General features: G+C 42.7%; 1 protein-coding gene across 8 annotated transcripts in view; it reads right to left on the bottom strand.

The window, feature by feature from the left end:
- Positions 1-1,659: 1,659 nt before the first annotated feature.
- PALLD (palladin, cytoskeletal associated protein) overlaps positions 1,660-24,146 on the bottom strand; it is a 211,753-nt gene continuing 189,266 nt past the window's right edge. For 6 of the 8 annotated variants that reach the window (XM_075421678.1, XM_075421676.1, XM_075421680.1 and 3 more), the window contains 9 exons: positions 24,049-24,099; positions 22,335-22,556; positions 17,254-17,403; positions 12,934-13,028; positions 8,017-8,149; positions 6,840-7,047; positions 5,955-6,120; positions 5,219-5,352; positions 1,660-4,231 (listed from right to left, as the gene is read on the bottom strand). In XM_075421678.1, the coding sequence (XP_075277793.1) occupies positions 4,059-4,231; positions 5,219-5,352; positions 5,955-6,120; positions 6,840-7,047; positions 8,017-8,149; positions 12,934-13,028; positions 17,254-17,403; positions 22,335-22,556; positions 24,049-24,099 (1,332 nt within the window). In that variant the 3' untranslated portion in view covers positions 1,660-4,058. The remainder of the gene's footprint in view (positions 4,232-5,218; positions 5,353-5,954; positions 6,121-6,839; positions 7,048-8,016; positions 8,150-12,933; positions 13,029-17,253; positions 17,404-22,334; positions 22,557-24,048; positions 24,100-24,146) is intronic. The other 2 variants (XM_009940463.2, XM_075421681.1) reach the window with 1 other exon arrangement.

The following is a 24,146-nucleotide window of genomic DNA, read 5'->3' as shown; positions in this document are numbered from 1 at the left end:
AAATTTCTCCTGCCTGGTGATGTTGGACTGGCATTTGTTTGTCTTCCTCTTCAGTACAGCTGCTGGAATTGCGGCTGTCCAGGTACTGTCGCTTGTAGTCCGGCTTTTCTTCTCCAAGCTGGAGTGGAGCATTGAGTTCCAAACACTGACACTCTTATTAGCAATTCAGTGCAGCGTGAGATTATTTTGTGTCTTAATCACTTTTGTAACAGGATGCAAATAGTGGCTTAATTCTGAATTAAAGTTGCAAGCTTTAGGACACATTAAAAAAATACCGTGTGCTGTCTGAGATCGACTGTAAATTTCTTGGGGCAGGAGCTGTGTTTTCATCTGCCCGGTACGTCCTACGTGCTCTTGGTTCCGTTCAGCCCAAACAGCTCTGCAGGGGGAGGGCTTTGTCTTTTAGCCAGTGCAGGAGAAGGAGCTGAACGGCAGCAGGTTCTGCCCCACGCCTGTACAGCCGGGCTGCGAGGCGGTGAAGCGGGGCTGCTGCCAGCGGTGCGTTAACCCGGCTGTGTGGCGTGGTGTGGGCTCGGCAGCCGGGCGGTGCGGCCGGAGCACGCAGCTGAGCCCCGCCGCGCTGTGACCGAGTGGCTGGCGCGATCTCGTGGAAGCACACGCTCACATGGTGCATCTGTCTGGGCTGCTTGCAGAGATAAGGATGCCGTTGTCCACATGTGGGGAATCAAGGCTTTCATTGGCGCACAACCCAAGTGACTTCAGAAGGTCTTTGACAGTGGTAACATGGATGGAACCTGTGATTGCTAAACTAGGGTCTCAAGCTGGACTGTAGCTCGGGTTTGATCCCTGGCACCCATTTGGCTGTGATGATCGAAAAAAAATCATGTATGTTAACTAATTGTCATCGTTGTCATGAAGCTGCAGGATAAAGGCATTGTGTGGTAAGGTGCACCACCAGCTGGAGAAACCTCCGTGCGTGTGGGATCTTGCATCTCACTGTGGGTGCTCTGGACAGAGGTTTCTGTCGTCACCCTGAACGTAGCTGCTCTGAGTCTGCCTGTGCTTTGGATACACTTGGGACTGAGCAGCTCCCTCAGTAAGCTGAAGTTCTCCGAGGACAGCTAAACCTGAAGGCTTGCAAAAAGTTAGGACTTTGGTTTTTAGCCTTATAAAATGACAGAAGTACACTTTCAGGTTATGATGTCTATCTTTGGAATTTATGGAGGGAGATGAAGCTGCTGAAAGTCACTGTGATGCTTCCAAGAATTTCAGCTTTTTTGCATGAAAAGTCTGTCGTTTCCTTGTGCCACGCTTCTATCTCTGCATTTGTAAACCCAAACAGTCCCAGTAACTAAGTAACAGCACAGCTGAGTGTTTTCATAAAAACAACTGTGCTGCCTGGAGATGTGATTTACTGCTTAAGCGTGCGTCTGTACATCTACACAGAGGCAGAAAGTGATGATGACCTCATCTTAAACCAGCGCACAAGAGCAGCCTCAGCTTTTCAGTCTCTGAGCCAAAGACAGCTTTGCTGTAAGCAGGCAGCGCTCCACTGATTCAGCGTCAGCGCTCACTGAACTGCTGCGGTGATGCTGTTCGGAGTGATCAGCGCTTGAAATGTAAACCTAAAAGGAAAAAATGTATTATCTTGCATCTTTCCCGGTATCTTTGCACAGAAAGGAAAGAAGGAGAAGCTGGTTAATATTCAGGATTTTACAAGTAAATCTTCACTTTTTATTTTTTTAATTTTGATATTGCCTTGGTAGCAGACTGTTCTTTAACGAATGTACCAGCGCTTGGACCATGCTTTTTACTTCGACTCAGTCGTGATGCCATGTTGCAGTTACTAGACACACAAAATAGACCTGCATATTTTCCAACCTATTCAAACAAGCACCTTCAAGTACTTTTCTTTGGCAAGGCTTCTCAGAATTTATGGGTCACATTCCTCTCTTTTGTTCAAACAAGATTCCAGGTCACAAGCAGAATGTCCTGACAAAGCCTAGTCATGTTTAGATGCTGCATGTAGCCCTCATTTAATCTGTATTCATAATAATTAAAATTTCTAAATCTTATCCTTGCATGCTTCATGCTTGTACTGAAACAGTTCATAGTCTTTACCAGAAAGAAAACTTTCTATTTGTGTAATATTTATTGATGTTAAACCCACATTATATCAGCACAACAATCCAAAGTAATGATAATACATTTTTTATAAATACAAGGTGGCAAAATAATGCTAGTGAAGCTAAACAAAAAAGTAAATTAGCATGTCACAGTCAAGAAAAATTTGGCAAATGATATGACGTTCTTCTTCTAGAATAGAATCAGATTATTCCCAGATGACAGACTATGCCGTTAATCTAGATTAACGATCCCCATAACTGGTCATATCCTGCACCAGAATAGCACTACCTTACGTCCTAAAGTTTATTAGTCGCTAAAAAACAAAACAAACCTTGTGTACTTACAAAGCAATACACGTATAGCAGTAATGCAATATATGGTGTACACAATTACAAAATTAAAAAAAACAACAACCCCTAAGTACAGGACTTCTGAATAACTGAACTGAGATAAAAGATTTCAACACTTTTATTATAAATAATGAAAGATACCATATATGTGCTTCATATAAGGAATACAGTGTTTTCCTTTCATAGCAAAGTATTGTAGCTCGTACCATCGAATGCTCCTTTTTCTGGTCAGGCCTGGTAATTCTCCCATCCCTCCCTCCCCTTCATCTGGAATTCATTTGGCTCTAATTTAAAACTACCCAGTCAGCTCTGACTTGGGCGGGGCTCCGGTCTGACGTGGATTTGCATTCTGGAAGTGGCCGTCAGGCTTCCCATCTGCGGCGCACAGACTCCACCCGGTAAAAGAGCTGTCATTTGTCTGCGATCGGAAGAAAATAAATGAAATCTACCAGCGACACGTGCTATGTGAAGAAGAAAAAAAAAAGCGCGCAAATTTGGTGTTGCTTTTGTCCATCTTCATCTTCTACTTCCTCAGATCTGCAAGCTTCTCACCTGTGGTGTGTCCTTGTCATTTAAAGTCATATTGCAGTCTCAACCCACTTCTCACTTACTGTGCATTTCCAAGATCCTCATACACCTCACGCAAGCGTTAAGCAGTCGCGCGTTCCATCCATACGCTCCCTAGTTTTCAGCTCGCCTGGGCATTTCAGATTCCTGAACGGGAGGATCAGGAGGCTGCAGGCTGTCTTCAGGAGATCCAAAGAGCGTTTCAGCCTCTTGCCTGTCCCCCCCCACCCCCTGCAGTAACCCACTGCAGTGGTTCAGACCCCTGGCATTTTTCTCCTGTCTAGTTACCAATATTTATGGTCTGGAGCAGACTGTTGTTATGTGCCAGCGCTTTTTCTTCATTGTCTTGCAGAGGTTAAATTACTTATGCTGAAACTGTCTCTGCTGTACGTTTGTAAGTAAGCCTCCGCCTAGATGGCAAAAAGGAAAAATACAGAAGCATTTTAAATCACGGTGTTGATGCTGATTTGCAGAATTGTCCGTGCTAACAGCATTTAAGGCAAGATTTCTTTTTCGTTGTAGAACAGAAGGCAGTGTGCAGAGATACAGCCTTTGCTTACGTTTCTCTTCCCCGTCCCTTCCTGTTTGATGCTTACGGTATTGCACTTGTTCACTGTCGCTGTCAGAATGCATTGCCGTTTTAGGACCGCGGATAACCACAGAGTCTAACGGCCTCAGGTAAAACATCTTGCAGCATCTACTTCCCGCGTATGCAGGCGTGGAGTGACAAGTAGTGTTCTCCTCTGAAAAATCTGTCTCTCAGGTCTATTTTGGGCTTTATGAAAAGGGTTGTTCGTAAGAGCTGAAGCAACTTAGGTATAAGGAACTGGTGACTGTGATTTGTTGTGCAATGTGTACGTTTCTATTAATAATCTATCTATTCTTCTAATTTGGTATAATGATTAAGGAATATACGGTTATTGTGTTTGTTGTTTATCTTTTGTACTTGAAGGTGTCTGCCTTTGCATAAAGTGACATAGGAGTATCATTGGTCAAGGCAATGGCTTTCAGTGTTTCTGCTTCGAAAGAAAACGATGGAAGCGGCAGCTGGATCTACAGATCGTCGCTCTCTACCAAGCCAGACTGCATCGTCAGGTGGACTGGGTTTGCTTCAGGCTGGAAAGCCGCTCTGATGTCTAGTCCTTGGTCACACAGTGCAGCGTATCGGCTGGTGGAGGGCCGCACCTTCTTTGGCTTGGTTGTCTGAGGTGGTTGTTGCCACTGAGCTGTAGATGAGAAAGGAAAGGAAAAACTTGAGCCATCTGGAGCTGTGCCACAAAGCACGCCGGGTGCGCAGTCAACCCTTTGTAAAGGAGACACTGATTTCCGAGCAGCAGAAAACCATTATGTCAGAGGTAAGTTTGTTTCAGACCTTAGCATTTTTTTTCCCCCCTCAGGGTCTAGTTTCACCTTTAGATGTGGTAAGTAAAAACAAGAGTGTCTGTGTGTGTTACTTGGCCATTTTGGCACGGCTTTCTGCCTTTCCCTGTGCCACTGAGAAGGGTAACAGCAAGGGGCTTGTTTCCGTGCGCTACAGTTACAGCGGCAGCCTGTTCAGGGGCGGACTGCTGGATACAGAAGGAAATCAGCTGGTTGGCGCTGCCACCCCTCGCATGCTGAAGAACGCTGAGCCACAGCTCTAACTGACAAGTCCCACTGCCACCACAGAAACCATCCTTCATGTTTCCAGTCTGTCTCCACCCCACCCCCCTGTTTATTCTTGTTACGAGAAGACCGGTGAGAGATTTTGCTCTAAGAAATCAATTACTACGTAAGGAGCTGCTTTGGAACAAACTGAATAGTTAAGCAGAAAGCCGTAAAATATCTACTGTGCTTCTGGTAGCTGTCACAGGTGTAGTACAGACTAATGTACAAAAGAATATAAAGGGTTAGGAAAGTGCTAGCAGAGCAATAGTAATAATGATCCACAAAAATAATGTAATCATGCTGTTATCTGTTGTTAAGTAGCTATATTTAATATACTAAGCAAAACCAGAAAACAAGCATGCTTGTTTTGCTTTAGGTATCTGAAAGATGGCGAAATGTACTTTGACAGAGCATTTGTTGTCTTGATGTGGATCGTTATTATTGAGGAGAAACTACAAACAAAAGAAAGAGAGAGCAAAGTAAACCATTCGGTGAACAAACCGAAACTTACAGAACTTGTTGCTTTTGGGGGGAGTAATGTGATTGTGAAAACTGAAGTCACTTACTATAAACATCCAACCTGGCAGTGCAAGACACAATCCCAGCCTCATTCTTCGCTGACACGGTGTACCAACCAGCGTCCTCCTTTGTAGCTCCCTGAATAAGCAGGCAAATGTAGCCATAGTTATCCTGGTGCATGCTAAAGAAAAGAAAAGTAGAAAATTACTATTTACACTGCAAAACAGTGTAGGCTATTTTACAGTGTGAACAGACCCAGTCTTAGTTACAGATTAATTATAGTCCGCTTTTAATTAATATGGAACTTCCTCTGAAATCAGCGAGTGGAAAAAACCTTGAGTATCCTTGACAATTTGGTAGTTTAATTTCCTGTATTGAAAACTAAGAGCAAAAATGCATAAAGTAACTTCTCTTTCACAATTATAGATTAAGACATTTGGAAATCTGATTTTAGCAGGGACACCAGGACTTACCCTGACTTTTTGGCTTTGAGCAGCCTGGTCTGGTGGAAGGTGTCCCTGGCCTTGGCAGGGGGGTTGGAACTAGGTGATCTGTAAGGTCCCTTCCAACCCAAACCGTTCTATGACTCTATGATTTTAATTCTGGCTTGGCCACCAGGCTGGCTGCAAGTCTGAGTAAAAGTCATAAATTATTACAGTAACTATTTAATATTTATGAGCTGTTCACACAAAGCATTCTTGGGACCTTCTAGGTTTTCATTGGTGTTACAGGATAAATTGTCAGTGAGGTTACACACGGGGAGATTATTCTGCTCAGGCTAACCTCACTCGGTCGGTGTTGTACGTGAGTGACTCGTTCTCTTTCTTCCAAAAGATCTGCGGAGATGGCTCCCCTGAGATTCGACACTCCAGTCGCACTGGGAATCCCTCAGTCACACCGGTGTTTTGTAGCTTCTCTATAAACACAGGTGCTTTGTGTACTTCCTTGGCTGTGAAAAATAAAGATTGCAGTCCTGTTGACACTGGGCTGTGAAAATGTAACCGCCTTTCAGCAATACGCTAAACACCAATCCTGAACAATGGACGTGGCAGGCAACCGAAGTGTCACCGTCATGAATCACAAAGTCCAGTCCTGGCTCAGCTGAAGAGAACAGGCACATCAGGATGTTAACAGGGAAGAAGGGAGCACTAGTAGAGCTGAGCAGTTTGCCCCCTGCCTCACTGAAATAACTGAAATGTGGAGCGTGAACACTTGATAAACGGGCAGCACGGTGCTTGATAACCAGTGCTCCGTCACACGCCGCCAAAGGGTGGGCTTTTAATTACAAAAGCAACTGCTCTACCGGAAGGCTGGCACGGCATTAGGCTGATGCGCTGTGAAGCACACAAGTCACGTCACAGTAGCTACCCAGTGGCAGATCCGCATCTGCACAAGTTGCCAATAAAACCCCAGGCAAGTAAATAGCCTGGTCTGGGGCCTCAGCTGTGGTGGCAGCCCTCTTGGCTTCACCGTGTGCACGGAGGTTACCAGCCAGTCACCCTGTGCCACAACGTACCATAAATGGATCACCTGTAACTATAGCAGAGTTCTGTTACTGCCAGGTTCCCTCTTCTCACCCCTCACCCACGTCACGCCACGGCACCTGCATCTTCCCTTTCACACTATCCTGACGGTGCTCAGGGTGGAAGCTTAGCATGAAGATGTTACCTGCAACAACGAGCTCCAGGCTGAATGTATTTTCACCAGCTCGATTGCTGGCAACGCACGTGTAGATTCCAGCGTCTCTGGCTGTGACTGGTTCTATGATCAGGGAGTGCACACCGTTCTCACGCACCAGCATTTTGTGAGAGCTGTCAGGGCGAATTGGTCTTCCGTTAAGTTGCCAGCTTAAATCTGGAGTCGGTAACCCACTGACCTGAAGTGTAAACAGAGCAATGGGAAATGGTCTCAGCCATGTGGAACACTGGAGGAGTCCTGACTTGTTACTTCAGAGATGTTTGGGTTGGTTTGCTGCTGCAGGTGTACCACAAGACTTAAAGGTCTAATTCTGTCCTGAAGTACACACTGACTCAGTTGTATTCATTTAGTTACTTTCTGGCCAACTCCCTGAATTCCACCGTGTCTTACGGGCGTGACTGGAAAAAGATCGGTGTTTAGATAGGCTGGAAGCTAAATGATACTACATTGCAAAACAAAAGGCAGGGTGACACCTTTTGTCTTTTTTTTTATTTTACTGTTTGCTCTTCACATGGAATGAGAAGATACTCCTTTCTAGATTAACTTCGCGTGGCAAACTTGCAGACGAAAAGCTGTTAGCTGACTAATCGTTGAACTCCAAGTTCCATTCGGCTTAGGTGTCACTAGTGACAGCACCGCCTGCTCCACCTCATGCTTGGGCTGTGCGAACAAGGCTCCTGCTTTTGAAAGCTGCAACATTTGCTGTGGGTACTGCTGGAAAACAAATAGCTTCTCCCAAATAGATCAGCATAAAGCAAACAGAAGTCATCAAAGCCTTAATTAATTCTGTTAGGCAAAGTCATAAATCAGGATTATATTGTTTGAAACCTTAATGGGGGATCGAAACTCAAGCAGTAAAAGGACTTAAAAAGGAGAAGCGCGCTGTCTCTGTAGCGTGTGCTGCTTCCCTCCACACCCCAGCACAGCTGAATCCTGAAAATCGGATTCCTGTGAGCTGTAAGGTTTGCTGCCACTGGAGAGGAGGCAAACTTTTGTTGTCTGCTTACTCATAAGCGGTGAGATCAATTAGCCTGCTGCCGGCTGCTGAAACCGCCAAGAGGCAAGACAGCTTCAGGAAGAAACTAACGTGGGTTTTGAGTCAGCTACGGTTATCGCGAGGCCGTGCTGCCCTTTGCGTGACACTTGCCTTGCAGTCCATTCTGCACAGTTTTCCTTCTTGAACAGTCAGGTCACCAGGAGCCTGCAGAAAATGAGGCCGGAAGAATCGTTCCTGAATTGGTTCATTTTCATCACCACTGTCCCTTGATCGAGATCGTGGTCTTAAAATAACATGAAATAAAGGTAAATTATTTTTTTTCTCTGCTAAAACAGAAGAACCAAAACTGCTTACAAGACTGCTTTGAATTTTAAATCACTTCTTTGAACTATACCATAATCATCACTCCATATTTACACACATACACTGGTAGCATTTGGCTCAGACTGAGTTAATTATGACACTGTACTTATTAATTACTTTCATTTAATTCACATGTTGTGGCAAAATATGATCTAGGAAACAATCTTGCTACAGAATAATTGCTTGTAATTATCACTTGTTTATGCACGATAGTATTTTTGTTTAGCATTAGTCTAAATGAGGAATAAATATCCACAGCACTTCAATCCACAGAATTTTCTGTATGGCCTTCAGTAGTGCAGAATAAGAGAAGATGAAATATAAGTCTGATGTGAAAAGTCTTATCTGAGACGAGTCAGCTTTTAGCTGTTGTTATTTTCTGAAAGGTAAACATAATTAACGAACAGTAGACTGAAATACAAATACAATAGGTCAGCAGGCCTTAGCCTGTGTATTTAATCCCTTCACTGTTGCTGACTACACCAGAAAGAGCAGGTGTCAGAAGCAGCGTCAGTCACCATAAGGTTCCACGATATCATTTAAGCCATTTTCAGCATTGCCCATTCTTGCCTGTTAATTAAATCTATAGAATCTCTTTCTAAGTGTTTCCTCATTTAACTGGATTTTTTTCCAGTTGAAATTAGCATTGTTCCATTTGTGTGATTTAGTAATCAAAGAAACTTGTAACTGAAACATGATTTTAGATCAGTTTTTCTCCTTGCCTGATCAGCTCCAAGGGGTTCCATTCTGGAGCCAGCTGCTGCCTGCAGTAACGTCCTGCTGCAGGGAGGAGGGGCTGGTCAAATATCCCCCTCGACAACTTCTATCAGTGACACTGACACAGTGAAATTCTCTCTTCTGAATTCCATTTTCTGTTAGCTTTTGCCAGTGTTTCTGTTCTGGCCAGTGCCTGCAGTATACATGCTGCAGTGGACGTGGCTGTACTGCATTTTCTGCTGCCCATGGGTGTTTCTTTAGGTTAAATACTTAATAACAAAAAAAAGCTTAAAACCCCCAGCAGTTACATCTGGAAAACAAGCTGCTGTACCACTGTATGGAAGATAAACACTGTATCTGCACGCTCTGTACCACTGAGGTTAAGTTTAATTGCAGTTGTTTGAATTTTGCTTATTTTGTCCTTGCCTATTGCTGCCCTCCTCTCTATTATCACTCTGTTTGAAGTCTGAGCAGTCATCCCTTTGGCTACAGTATCACCTGTCATAAAGAGAGAAATTTTGACTTTTTAATGATCATCAAAGGCAAAGGTGTGTGTGGGCGAAATCTAGCCTGTGCTGCTTGTTGATGTAGGAACAGATACTGAAGCGGGGCACACGGACTGACCTCTGCGCACGCACTGAAAGCTCACGTGACCCTTCGGGTGCTACATCCAGGCCTCAGGCACCGACTACGTTTTGCCACTTGAACGTGCCTAAAGCTACTCCAGCAGCCCCTGCGCCGCAGCTCGTGAGCAGCTCTGCGGTCGAGCTGGCGGGCTCCGAGCCGGTTTTGCAGATGTACGCGCCTCATGTGCACGCAGATGGGACGAAGCCTGGATGGTAATGAAGAAAAACTGTACTCCGATCTTCTGGGAGTTCTGCTTCTACAAGACCGACTAGAAATGATGGTATCTAGGCGAGCGAGCGCTCCACAGCGCAAGCAGCCCACGCAAAATCTGCCTTCAGAGTATTCACGCGCATCCTCTTTAGGTGCTGTGGATAGGACGCCAATAACGTAGAAGCAACTGGTGCTGCTGAGGGTCTCGCAAGGCCGAGCCAACCAGGCCAGCTAGCAGCACCGACGGGTGAGCGGCCTTCTGAGAGCCGCACCGCGCTGCTGCCGCTGCATGAAAAGGCAGCACTGGTCAAAACTGGGGGGGGAGGGTGTTAAATAAAATAAATAATGCATTCCTTTTTACCTCTGTAAATTTACCTCTAAAATTGCAGACTACTTTTAAGCCTCTACCTTGGAGGGGTGAAACTCGAGTTATTTTGATACTAAAGCACTTTGTGGTTTTAAAGAAATAATGAAGTACTTCAGCTGCCTAGGAATGACAGATCGCAATAGAGCGGAATACCCGTGGGTTAGTTGTGGGTTCCTTAGAGTTGTGGTGCGGGCATCAAATTGCAAAGCTTAGTTTTGGCCACACTGACAGCACGTACTAAGGGTGAGACTCGGGGGCTGGTGTGCACCAGGGATTTCAGCGAGCAAGAAGCTGGGGAGGACTTTATGACTGACCATATGATAATGATCACTGATTTGGGATAAAGGAGATCAAGTTAATCCTCTAACTGAGAGCAGGAGCAATAGGAATATTTCTTTTTTAAAACCTTCCCTGCATTTTAAGGTGCTTTATTTGGGGCTCTGGGAGGATAGCTCAGGTGCTACAGTGTTGAGCACCATGTTGTCTACAGGATTGAGCCCAAGCTTTGTACACGTCAGACAATTCAAAAGTCCTCCCCCCCACTCCCCCAGTAGTGCTCAGAAGGTATTGGTTACAAGCTAAGCATATTTCAGAAAAACACATTAAAAATGAAATAACTACAAAGAGTGTTTTAAAATGTCTGTGATGCAGCATGTGACAAAAATCAGAGTTCTACCAGAACACATTCTGTAAAAGGTTAAAAATTCTTCAGGAAAAAGCCTGTCAGCAGCGTAACAAGTCATAAAGTTCATTAAGCTAATAATTACAGTTGTTAAAAAAAAAAAAAAGGTTTGGTTGCTCTCAAGTAGAAAAGCTTATAGAAATAACATTGCAATGCCACAGGAGTGTTACATATCCAAAGTGTATGGCCATACACGTGACAAATACCGCAGCGTACGGGGGAGCACAGTGTTGTGGTGTGTCACATCAGAAAGGCCGACGGCGGGCGTCTGTCCGAGGAAGGGTTTACACGCCCCCATCTCACCCGTCTCAGGGAGAGCTGCCCAACGGCCGCGGTGGGAAAGGCACCGGGCAGAAATGGTGGTGTGCTGAACGCGTAGCAGAACCAGAGCTTCCACAAGTGAACCTATCCGCATGAGCCCTTCACATGTGGTAATTTTACAGGAAATAAAAATCCCCAATAATTGCCCTAATTTTAATTACACAGCTATATGGAAATCTCTTATTTATAATTTGTTACTCTTCTGGACACCCAACCAAAGCAATAGTGGCTGCCTGAGTGCTTGTCTCAATTAGAAAATAAAATACCAGCCCCAAGCAGCCTCAGACTTCGACTCCATTTGGAGAGACTGAAAAAAGGAGCCTCCTCTGTTACTACGCGAGGGTTCTGCCCGTCGCAGAAGAGGGAGACCCCCGTTTTATCCTGCAGAAGGATGCCGAAGTGTCTGCTGCTCGCTGCCGCTCACTACCCATCCCTGTCTTCTTTCTCCTGTCCCCGTTTTCAGAGGTGTTTCCCCTTTCTCACCCTGGGTGCACTGACTGGATTCAGCTGAAACCTGACTCTGCCTGGCAGCTTTTTCCTGCAGGGATTAACATAGACTTTTCATTTTCCCCCATTATTTGCAGGTGTCAAGTGCTATATTTACTGGACAGGCTACGCCAGATGGCCCCAGCATTTCTGGGCTGCTCCCCTCCATCCGCAGGCTGAGCTTCGGGCGCAACAGGCCGAAACGGGAAGCGTTGGAGGGGGTTGGTCGGGCACCCCAGCGATGGTGGGAAACGCCTTCAGGACTGCAGGAAGCCAAATCTGTTCCGTGCAGGACGAAGGCTCACAAGATCTCTGCAACAACCAACCCTGCTTCCTGATACTTTCTAGCTACCAGAGGGGCGAATACAGCCTGTTTTGCATGCACCAGTTCTACAGTACATGCTACTGCCACTACTAATTGTTACAGGAATCATTTCTTTATTGCACATTGGCTGTATATAATTACATCTATTCTGTATATTACAGCTGGGCAACACTGAGATTCTGTGGCCATTGTGACCATTCAGCACATTAACACATGCCTCATCACAGCAAAATCCGGAACTGGAGCCCTTTTACTCCCTTGAAAGCAGTTCTGTCTGGGTAACCAAAATGATTTTTTTTTTGTATCATCTAAAGATGTCTAAGCTGTGCTAAATAGCCTCATAAATGCTTTGGGTAATGAAAAAAAAAAAAGTACTGGAAGGAAAAATTCCCTTATATGGTCCAGAAACATAAACCAAAGTTTCCTACGTGAATAATTGTAAACTCACCAAAGATAAGTTTAATACTTTATTTCTGACTCATAATTCCTTATAAGAACCTGAACTGAAATCACTGAAATACTAAAACATTTCTAATGTAAATCTACTAAACTTCTTTGGCATTCAGTTATTTCTGCTGTTTCTTTAAATGAGTCCTTATAAAAGCTGCAGAAAGTACAGGTTCCTGGTAGAATCCTAGTCAGGTGAGATGTTTGAAAAAATCATCTAAGTGACAAGGTCCTTCCCAACAGTTGATAGTGTAATTGAGATAAGGAGTAATTAGTGAACCTCACAAAGGAAGGAGGAGGAGACAGGCAAAATTAAAGATACTTAAAAGTCACCTCATTTCAGAGGTTGCTCATACTTCCGAGTGCGCATGCTTTGCAGAAATTTTTAGACAGCAGAGGTCACATTTCTTCCTGCATGCCCTACTTTTAATTTCCATTGTTACTTCACATTCTTTATCTTACCACAATAATTTTGCAAAACATTTATTATTAAAAGAAAAAAAAAAAAAAAGCATGAAGTACCTTCTCATATGCGGCTGACCAGAAGGTGACCAAGGACTGCGGCCTCTTTGATTTACAGCCTGAACCATCAGCCTGCCCGTGCAACTCACTCTGCCCTGTTAGGGTGATGGAGAGGAGGAACATTAAAATACTCAAAGCACGTAATTTTATCAAATGTTCGCCCTGATCTCTTCCTTTTTGCCCACCTGTTGTAGAGTCTGTAACACATCTCTTCTTTCACCAAGTCATTGAAAAACATTTGTCAAGATACCTGCTGATACTAAACTGTTCTACCAGCTTCCAATCTAACACAGAACAGACTGGCATAATTGTGACTCTAACACAGTCGTGGTTACAACGTTCCACCTTGATGTTCTTCTTTCAAAAATGATTAGTAGTACCACTGGCAATTAAATCCTTACCACAGGATATTGAGTAGGTAATCGAGGCAGGTGGGAGGTTTCTCTGTGTACGGCAAGTGGACAGAAAGACAGGACAGCTAATTCAGGATCAGCCACTCTTGAACATGGCGCTTGGAAAGTGTTGGAGGTTAACGACAGGGCTGCTGCCTCCAAAGTGGACTGACCCACTTGATCTGGTGGGGTCATGGCCCAGAGAAACCCCATGAACGCAAAAAACAAAAGAACCGTCCAAGTGCTTAAAGGGTCCTCTCTAAAGAGCGAGCCTGCTCTGGGGGCAGGAATCGCATCGCAGCACACAACTGCACTGGTGGACGTTGGTGACAGTTCAGTCATCTTGGGTTATTTTCAGTGAATGATAAATAAAAAGTGGGCTCTGTTGTATTTGGTCCCCTTTTTTGTTTTACTTTGTTTTTTAGAAGGCAGTCTGTCCACCAGAAGCACTGCTGGTAATAAATTTGGGATGGGGCTGCCTGCAGCCAGAACTGCTGACAGCCAGGGCTCTGTAAAATTCACTGTATAAAGGACAAAAACATCTGGTGGTTTTAATAAATGTACACAATAGATACAAATATCAAAGCTATGTATAAAAATAATACTGTATTAAAAGTTTGTATACTTTTATATAGGAGTGTAACAATTTTCATAACTTTTGCAAAATGATAGCTTTAAATAGCTATTTGATAAATGTACGGAAGACGTACATCTGTCTCTCTGCCCTGGACTGGTAGCAGTAAGGCAACATCCGTATCAGCTCTGCAGTGTATCTGAGTTCTATGCTGTGAGCTCCGCACTCAAGTCTGTCAGCATAAAAGTGACAGATATTTTTGTCCCAGTAATTCGGGGGATGCAAGTAGCTGTTCATTAACAACTGGCCAAAGCCCACGGAAAAGAATTTCACTGGGGTAACAAGCAGCCTTCTAATGGCAACAACCTCTGTGTTCCTGCTGGACTGTTAGAGATGAAATCTCTGTGTCCCACTTTTATTCCCATGACCCATTTAGTCCACAAGAAAAATACTTGTGTTAAAATAAGCCATTCTGCATGACCTGAAGCAATTTCTTAAGCAAAAGATTTTTTTTTTGTGTGTGTGTTACCATTAAAAACATCTGGAACAAATACATTTCTATTTTAGACACCACTGCACATTAACCTTTACTGGCAAGTGATGAATTAACACATTTTGGGATCCTTTCTGTCTATCTCAATACATGAAGGCATCACAAATGGAAACACAAAGGACAGTAAGGAGTTCGGATAGGGAAGAACAAGCAGGAAGCCAAGGATTTGGAAAAGTCATGGGATGAACGGGAAGGAAGCGATGAGTGGGAAGTGACTCAGGAGAAGATAGCCTAGAAAATAAGGGAAATCCAGACTGAGGACTGTGGGTGCATAGTGCAAAGAAGTGGAGAGAATGGGATAAAAGGAAAGAAGGTGAAAATAAGACCTCGGCTTGAGCCCGTACAACTCCTGGAAACAACTCAGTTAAGGGACGTAACCTGTAACTACAGGCCTGAAACAGGCAAGGTTTTGTGTGTGTCTAGGCCCGGGCTCAGTTTGCTCTGGATCAAGCTCTAAGGCAAATTTTACTGCAAACCCCAGAGGTGCGTTAAAACCTAAATGCCAGACCTCTGCGCTTTACATGGCGGGCAATGGTGCCTCCCGCGTTAACTACCACGGACGATTTCCAAGGTGTCAGCAAGTCACTTCACATACATAAATCCTGTAATATTAGTCCAGATCACGACATGGCATAAACTGGCAGAGCTTTAATGAACTGAATGAATCCTTTGTTTTAACAAAAATAAATTTATATCAACTAAGAATATGCCTTTCTGCTTTGTAGTTGGGTTGCTCCAATAGCAAGGACCAAAACACAGCAACAGCCTAGCAAATATCTACCAGTCCCTCAGAATCCTGGTGCAGGCTCCCTTATATTTATGTATTTCACTTTTCTGGAGGAAAGGCTGCCAAATTTGCCTAAGTTTGTGACAGCTTTGAGATGTGGACAACTTTCCATTAGAATTGAGGAAGCTATGCCAAAATTATTTCCACTCAGGATGACTTAAAAGAATTGGAATCCAGATCTTTGAGTGTGAAAGGCTCGTACATTAACTCATAGCCTTTCTGTGCCTCCATTGTACTGTTAAATGCATAGTAAAAGCAAGCAAACAGTGGAAGAGATAAGTATGTTTGCTGGGGAATTACACTGTGAAGAAAGAATAGAATGGGCTTGGTGAAACAGACAGATGTTTTGTTCAGGGGAGCCAGAGGAGGATGCTTCTGGTTCTTCTCCAAAGAGGGGAAAAAAGCACAGACACAGAATTTTATCATTTAACAAAACTGTTTTTCAATCCCCAAACTAGGAACAATACAAACCCAGCTCATTTTAGTGCATCTAGAAACCCGCTAACAAACTAGTGTCGTCAACGATCAGAGCTGATAACCTAGGTCACGGCTGTGTCACTGAACGAGCATTATGCAGAATAACAAGTGCTAAAAAGTAGCCCCTAAATATTCAGGGACAGAGTACAGTGCCCAGACACAAAGGCAGTTTATTTGTGAAGTTCTCTTAAGATTTTGGATCACGCAGTAACGCTACATCGGGAAACTCTACATGCACTAACACAACACTTCCAGGAAGATGAACAGGATTTGCTTCCTACCTTGAGCATGCATGTATTTATTTATAATTTTTATACCTGCTGTGAGCTTCCACAATTGAAATGGTACCAAATGTTATAATACAATGGTCATCTATGTGTAAAAGCTCCCAGCTTGCAGAATTCCCTTGGCCTTGTGCTATTTTCTTTATTATTTCTTAATTTCTGTTATTTGTATATGTAGAAATAACGTTTAAACTACCTAGATTTAAGCACTGCGATTTGTAGAATCTAGCCTAAGACTGCTACTTGTGTGTTGTCCGTGCGTACAATGCCATACATTCACAAGCACGCTGCAGTATGAGCAGGACTGACAAAGAGCAAGGCAAAAATGGCAGCGTCATGCTAAGTAACCTAGCAACACTCATAACAGAGCACAACACTCCTGTGGAGACTGAACTCTGTCTCAGTGATACAGTTTGTTATTTTACAGTGTGATTCTGCTTGCAGGCCTGGTTTTGGCAAGATATTCGGTGCTACAGAAGGAAGCAATTCGTTACATCCCCAAGGTTATGTTACTGCTGTGGTTTCTCACATGCAAATCTGGCCCCTCAATTTGCTGTGCTGTAGGAAAAGTGGGTTGAAAAAGTGACTTCAAAAGGATGCGTGAACTGTAAGTTTAGCCATGTCCAATGGACACCACAGCTCTTGTATTGGGGTCTGCGAAGCACAAACAATATTACAAAACCAGTAACACACTGTGTTTCAGAAGAACACTGTTGAAGACTACGGGATCAATGCAGAAGACACCCCCCTCCCCTACATAATAGGTGCTAGAATTTTTTGCCTCCCGGAATTTCAATCACTGCCTAGTGTAAACATGTTGAGGTGTGGTATACTCCTACTCATTTCAAAAAGTTGGCCTCAGTCAGTAAGCAGTGTCAACAGAATAAAAATGAAATCGCTGGACTGGGTTACTTCTGCTGGGTTTTTTTCTCCCTTTAGAGTACGTATGCTATCCGTGCTCAGTTCGGATACTGAGATGTTATCAGCTGAAACAAATGGTAGAAGAGTGATTAAGAAACAACACCCCTCCCCTCTGAAACCTCAAACCATAGGAAAAAACCTGCTGTTGAGTTGCTAATCTCTTGGAGATAGAAAGGTCCCACCCTACTGATGCAAGATGAAAACAGAAATCTAGCTTACATACTTTATGGTGACTTCATCATTTAATTAAATCATGCATACGTAAGATGAGATAGTTTTCTGCAGATTTATGTCCAGAAGCGTGTTTGCTCTGGAGCCAAACCTTCATTTACCTGTGGGTTAGCAGCCATAATAGTGTAATTCCCATCATCATCCAGGGTGGAGGCTGCAGTATGCAGGGAGCAAGTTCCATCAGGTTCTCTTTGAATTCGGTAGTGATCACTTCGTTTAGAAATTTGCTTCCCATCTTTAAACCAATAAATCTGCAGGAATAAAACAAGGCACGGCTGATAAGAGGTGGGTGCTCATTGTCGTAATTGCACAATTAATAGCTCTAACGAATCTTGACTGCTGAAAATCTCTCTGTAAGCATTAAAAGAAAACTGGTTTGATCAACTAGTAAAAGTGCAGAACCACACTCCATGAATCACTTTCGCTAAAAGACAAGCTGCCGATCAGCAATTGTTCGAAGAGAAAGACGGCAGCATGAACATTTACAAAGATATTTCAGGTGCGTAAGGGCTGTACCCATCCCAAGCACAGCACAGTGGCTGAACATATCAAGAACTGAAAATAAAAGTCATTACAAAGAAAAGTTCTATTTCAGAGAAGGTTACTAATTTAAAATCTTTATTTCACTTAAATATGAAGTTCGAGAAAGAACGCTATTGCTCTCTTTTCAGAAAATAAAAACAAACCAAGGTGATTATAGGAGTAATTAGTTCAGCAATGGATAAAATAGAAGTAATGGTCTCACTTCTGAAACACTGGTTTCATCTCATACCCATAACACTGACTGGACCGAAAAGCCAGCAGGGGATTCGGCCGCTCACGCTGGCAATGAGCAGTGCGGTAAGCGAACGGGCCCGCTCAGTGTGACTGAAACCAACAGCGTCACCCCAATGTGACAGACATCTACAGAAACGGACAGCTTTACAAAGGAATAGGAAATACTTCACAGCAAGTCAGCACAGATAGCCTTTAATCATTGTGTGACAACACCAGCATAGTTCCAAGTTGTACAGAACAGTTACATTATCTATCAGAGGTCTTGTCCATTACATTTGATACATAATTTTATTCTCTGGCTGACCCAAGATCTACTTTCAGTCAGCCAAAAAAAATGACGTATGCAGAATAATATCTTATAGTAATACATAAATTACACAAAAAACATGTATGTGCTTTTAATGCCTCAAACTTGAGGTGAAAAAATATTCAAATATTTTGACCTAGCTTTTTTTTTCCCCCTACAAACTGAAATCTGCTGGAATCAAAAGACATACATGGTGTATGCATGAAAACATACACGGGAATATGTGAAAAAATTTATACTAGGAAGGCTGTAGTTAGCTCCCAAACCAATATTTGAGTTGAACATTATTTACCTGTCATTTCTGAAGCGTGTGTTACTGCGTAAGATCAGTGGTGTTCAGCAATTCTGAAGCCACTTGTGCAGATACGTACACAATTTTTACGAGGTTAACTCATGCAAAGTAGAACAAATGTATTCGTCCTGGTCACATGACTGCTGGGACTATTTACCATGAGGAAAACACACACTTTTTCCTCAGTCCAATTCCTGAAGTGGGAATTTAGGTCTTACAGTGAGGAAAGGGTGCCGGCTTTCCAGTAAAGATGAAGTGACAACGCAAAGCACAAATCCTGATAGAGTTTAAAGTGCCAGCTTCTTCATACGTGCCAACATTGCAAAGCTCTAAATCAATTCACTTGAGGGGGGAAAAGTTAGGGATATAATTTTAAATTTCACAAAAAGACAATGGAGAATGTTTTTGAGGGAACGAACGGAAATTTCCCTTAAAAATTAATTACCATGTATGGTTTTTATATTAACAAGCACTATGTGTAACTAGCAATGATTTCATTTCCTCAATAGCTGGTTATACTTGTTCCCCATTTTGTCTGTCAGCAGCCTTGCAGAGACTCGGCGGTGCTAACAAAAGATTTAGTCATGTCTTCTCATCTGCTGACAGAGCACTTACTGGAGACGCAAAAGATATTTGATCACTTATATACACATGCTAATGGATGCTGGTAACAACATAGCTGCAAAAAATGAGTTTTAACTTGCACGCTTTACATGTCTCATAATGTTGCTTGGAAATCTACTGCATTAAGTAGTAATTATTTAATCACAATGCACTTATCAGAAATATCAGGAGACGTGCCAGGAATTATTACATGGAAACACATGCAAATATTAACTGAACCAGCTATCCAAACATCGTGCATGTATTGTTCAATACTTAATTCCACTAAGTTTAAAAGCATTGGCATCACTCCGTTTTACTTATGAGTAGTAAATTCTTAGTATTACCTTTACCTGACGTGGAGTTAATAAGTAAAACACTACCACTGCTGGAGACAATGGCCCTTGCAGCGCACTGCTTTCTTTCTAGGATCCCTTTTAATAAATGTACCATTAAACTACGTAAGCACCGAACACTGCATCTGGATTTCTTTTATTTGCACCGGATTTTCAGAAACCACTGTGTAATGACTAGAAATACAATGGGACACACAGTACAAAAGGGTTTTTGATCTTGCGCAGCACAGGCATTTTGAATCACTCAGAATTACATTCAGCCATGTGAAGAGCAAGCCCTACGAGCTGTGTGCAACATTCGTGTCTCAATTAACCTTTTGTAAGGCGTTGTCCTAATTCTGAAGAGAAGTATCCCTTAAAAAGAAGTTCCACCATCCCTCCTGTATCACCACTGGTTCTCATTTTAATGAGGAAATAGTTTTATATTACACTGAAGGTTATAACAAAAGTAGACTCAGATTTTAAAAGTCGTATTTATGAAGACAGAATTTGCACATCGGTATTCAATTTACATGGCATGTTCAGGGGAAAAAATAATCAGGCCAATAACCCTGCTCAGAAAAATCTCTTGTAATGAATGCCAGATTTTAGAAACACTACAGTCCTTCCCAAAGCCATTCCTTGGCAGAGCTGACAGAACACTGAGAAGGGAGGAGCTTCAACTTAGTAAATTATTTCCAGCTTTTCATTTGCCAAAGTAAAGAATTTGTTCAGGGGCAACGCTTCCAGCTTCAAAAATGACAGCAGAAGGGCAGCCTTCAGCCATCAAGCATTTCAAAATTTCTATCTTGGCGTGCTCTGGCAGAAGAGGGAGCTGTATCTTCTGCAGCCTTTGACATTTGCAAAGCCCAGCTGACAAGTAGCCATCCAACAGGACTGAAATTGGTTCCATCCCAAGCAACTTAACAAATCGCACAAAGCATCTGCAAGTGAATGGAATAAAGAGTCATAGTCCCAGGTGCAAGAGCAAATCACTTCTTGATGCGCGTGCTTTGACGCTGCAGAAAAACACAGCACCGTATCTGAATCAGAGTACATGCACATCAGATACTCCTTCACAATGCCCTGCTTTAGAGGAAGTACTAACACCGTGGTTTCTTGGCTCTGCAATCCCTAATGCCAAAACAAGGAGAGTGAGGGAAAGGAGACATCCTCTTTCATCTGCCTTAAATCAGATTAAGGTGACTGTGAAACTACACCTTAATTGAAAACTGTGAAAATTAAGGAATGGCTAAGTTGACTAAGGCTGACTCATAATAGGTGATCCAGCAGCTAAGTCATAAGCCTCAGGCAAAAAGATGACATCTCCAGCACACTGCACCTCTAACACCAACGAACGCCTTTGTCTTCCACCCTTATTCAGCACACAGACTCTTCTGTACGGTCATCTCAAAAGTACTGCAGGACATCAAAGCTTTGGTTTCAGTCAGACCGGGCTAATCTTCTCTGTGTCTGTCTTCAGTTTGCAGCAGGAGTGCTTTTTTGATATGACTATACCGATCAGCCCCACTTACTTTGCAGTGGTTCACATCGTGTTGTGGTCTTGGAGCACAGAATTGGGATTCCTTTCAGATGAAACCGAGCCAGAAAATGTGCTCCAAGAACACATCTAACGTGCTGCATCTGCTTCAGTCTGTGGGACGAGATTAGAGCTAGCCTGAAGTAAAACCTCCTGAAATGCGTGCAGGGATGGATATCTCATTCCACAGATTTGCTTCTTCTGGTCTGCACTACTTGTTAATGTAGGTGTTGCCCTAGTTCTCCGTTGTTTCTCTGCTACCTGACAATGTCCATTTTTCTTTTTACAGTTTGTGCAGTATCACACACCTATATCACTGGACATGTAAAGTCATTTGCATTTATGTCTGTTCAAAATCCTAAATACCTGTCAAATCTACACTAGATGAGAGACTTGGATGTGGCTGCTGCTGTGAAAATCTTATCTAAGAGAGCAGACATCTCTGATCTTGTCTAAGAAGAAACGAGTCCCTGTCCACAAGAGGTCACTGTAAGAGCTGCCAGGACCACAGGGGGAAGATACTGGCTTTGGCAAAGAAGCTGAAGAAGCTACTGCTGTTTGCCTGCTGCATAATGAGTCAGTCGATTGCCAAACAGTTTTTGAAATGGTTAAACACAACCTACCAAAGGAAGGCATTCTTCCAGACTACTGACATCATGCAACTGGTACTTTTACATTTGCTAAAAGGAAATGCTTCCCAAGCCCAACCCTCCCTCAGAAGCTCATCATTAAAACCTCACTGTCATGTCTCATCTTGCTGTTGGGATATATGGGAGCTTATGGTATTTTGTTACGCTTTCCTCTAACTTTCAGTAAAATTTAGTCGTGTTAGGTTGTGTAGATATAAACTCTGCAACACTGAAGAATGCAGAGATGCCACACTGGCTCCTGAATCAGAGACAGCATATTTTTGCATTAGCATGTTGCTGTGCCTGAGCTAATTACCCATGTTAACCTGACAAGGCTGCTTTTGGGACTACTGTGCCAGCTCACATGGGGTTTTCTAGCACTGCACTGCATTCTGCGGTACAGATGTACCCTGAAGGTAACTCTGAAAAATGACAGAAGTATTACTTCTAGGTAAAATAATTGAGATGAAGTCACGGGAGAGAGTACCTAAGAGCTGAAGCCTCATAGCAGGAATTTTTCCTGGTAAAAATCTAAATAAATTCCAGTGATGCCAAAAGAGATTTGACAGTTTATACCAGCTAGGAGTCTCTTGTCAAGAAAGAATGTCTGCTGTTCCTGTAAGATACAGGGGCTGACTGTAAGGTACCAATATAGAACTCTTCAGAGTGTTTCTGGAAACATTTATCCACTTTTCTTACCTTTGGCTTTGGATTTCCTGCCACTTTGCATGTAAATGTGACTGGCATTCCCTCAAAGATTTTGTAATGCTTCAGCTTTATCTCAAAATATGGTGACATACTGTTATCAATAGGTTCATCTCCATGTTGCACCTCGTCATCTGATTCTTCCACAGGAGATCTCTCCAGCCTGTATTCAATTTCAGTTATCAATCGTTGCTCAAAGCTGGAGACTTTATACTCCTGTCAAACAAGAAAGGTACATATTAGCATCCAGCTTCAACACATTGCTCAGCAAGATGCGTTCCTAATGGGTTTTTTTATTCTACTGATCTTTGACAATCCATTAAGGTTTTACATATAGAAGGAAACTGTATCTTGTTGAAGAAAAACATTATAATCCATGCCTCCAATAACTTCCCTATAAACGATGAAGACATCTGGTATAAGGCAAAAATTGTATTTCATGTTATCTTAGGGTCTAATTTATAAGAGGAAGGAAAGTCACTGGTTGCTTTTTTCCATTTTTTTTTAAAAAGCCTATAAGAATAAAAGTATTCTGAAGCGGTTCATAAAGACAAAAGACACACGCTAATATCTCCTTGAGGGTACAGGCAGATTTAAGGGTGGGTTTTGTTTCCAGATGGCCAGAAAGCCATATGGTTCACATCTGCTGTTTGCATAGAACTGTACCACAGGCAGCACCAGAAGGCTAAAATGGTTTTGTTTACAGTTGCTTGTAAAAATGAGGAAAAAAAAGAAAAAAAGAGAAAATGGCAACACTGGCTGTCCATGACCGCTGCCTCCCTTTACTCCTGTTGCCACGGTCCCCTTTGCCTGGCCAAAAGCATCACTTCTTCGTTAAAAATAAAATTTGTCCCAACAGTATTCAAGATACAGAAAGAAGAGTGGAAAGTTTCATCCAATATAAAACACTACCGCTTGTTTAAATTTGCTATTCAGATACTGAATAGTGCATAGTATCTGAATATCAGAAACGTTACTGTGATATACAGAGTTCTGTACTAGTGATAACAAAGATAATGCCAGAATGTAAGACAGCTCAGAAGCAGGAAAAAAAAAAATTAAAAAAAAAAATCAATCTTTATTAGGCAATGTTCTTCTCAGCCAGCAGAAATTCAGGCACTCTTTCGAATAACCTTTGGCCATTGTCTCTGACCCTTATTTTACTTACAATAAAACACGCCTAATATAAAGCCCCCTTTCACATGCTCATCCTCTACCCCTGTCTCTGGTCTAGGAATGACATGTAGCCTTTCTACTGACTGGTTACAGAACTAATCATAACCATCAATAATGGTAAAAAATGGAAGAAGAGAGAAATACTCTGTATATACTCTGTAAACTGCAGACATTTAAAAAATATCTTAGTTCCCTGAAAGTTTATCATAAAAGTAAATATGGAGTACATGTGGTATATATAAAGAGCAGCTGATCTGGATGCAAGGTGGTTAGTATCAGTGCATGTTAACATTACGGCAGAAAGATACTGGAGCACGCCGTTACTGTGGTTAAGCTGCCTGCACTCAGACAATTAGGCTTATAGAACAACTTTAATGCCTTGAAGGGAGTGCAGCCCAACTCTCCCCAGGTATTAATGCTAGGTGACCTCTTGTTATTAATCAAGAGCAGTAGAAGGGAAAGGGCAAAGATAACAGAGAAAAAAAAAATCAACGGACAAAAAGGCAAGACAGGAAAAGGTGAAAACGTTAACCTTTTGAATATCCACAGGACTCACTACACAAGCACCAACAGAGCGAGCTTCCTGCAAGGGTAGAAAAAAAGATCAAGAGGCAGAAAGAAGACCAAGAG

The sequence above is a fragment of the Opisthocomus hoazin genome, chromosome 5, assembly GCF_030867145.1.
Source record: "Opisthocomus hoazin isolate bOpiHoa1 chromosome 5, bOpiHoa1.hap1, whole genome shotgun sequence".
NCBI classification, from domain to species: Eukaryota; Metazoa; Chordata; class Aves; order Opisthocomiformes; family Opisthocomidae; genus Opisthocomus; species Opisthocomus hoazin.
Note: the sequence above shows the minus strand (reverse complement) of the source record. Positions and strands in the feature narration are given on the sequence as shown.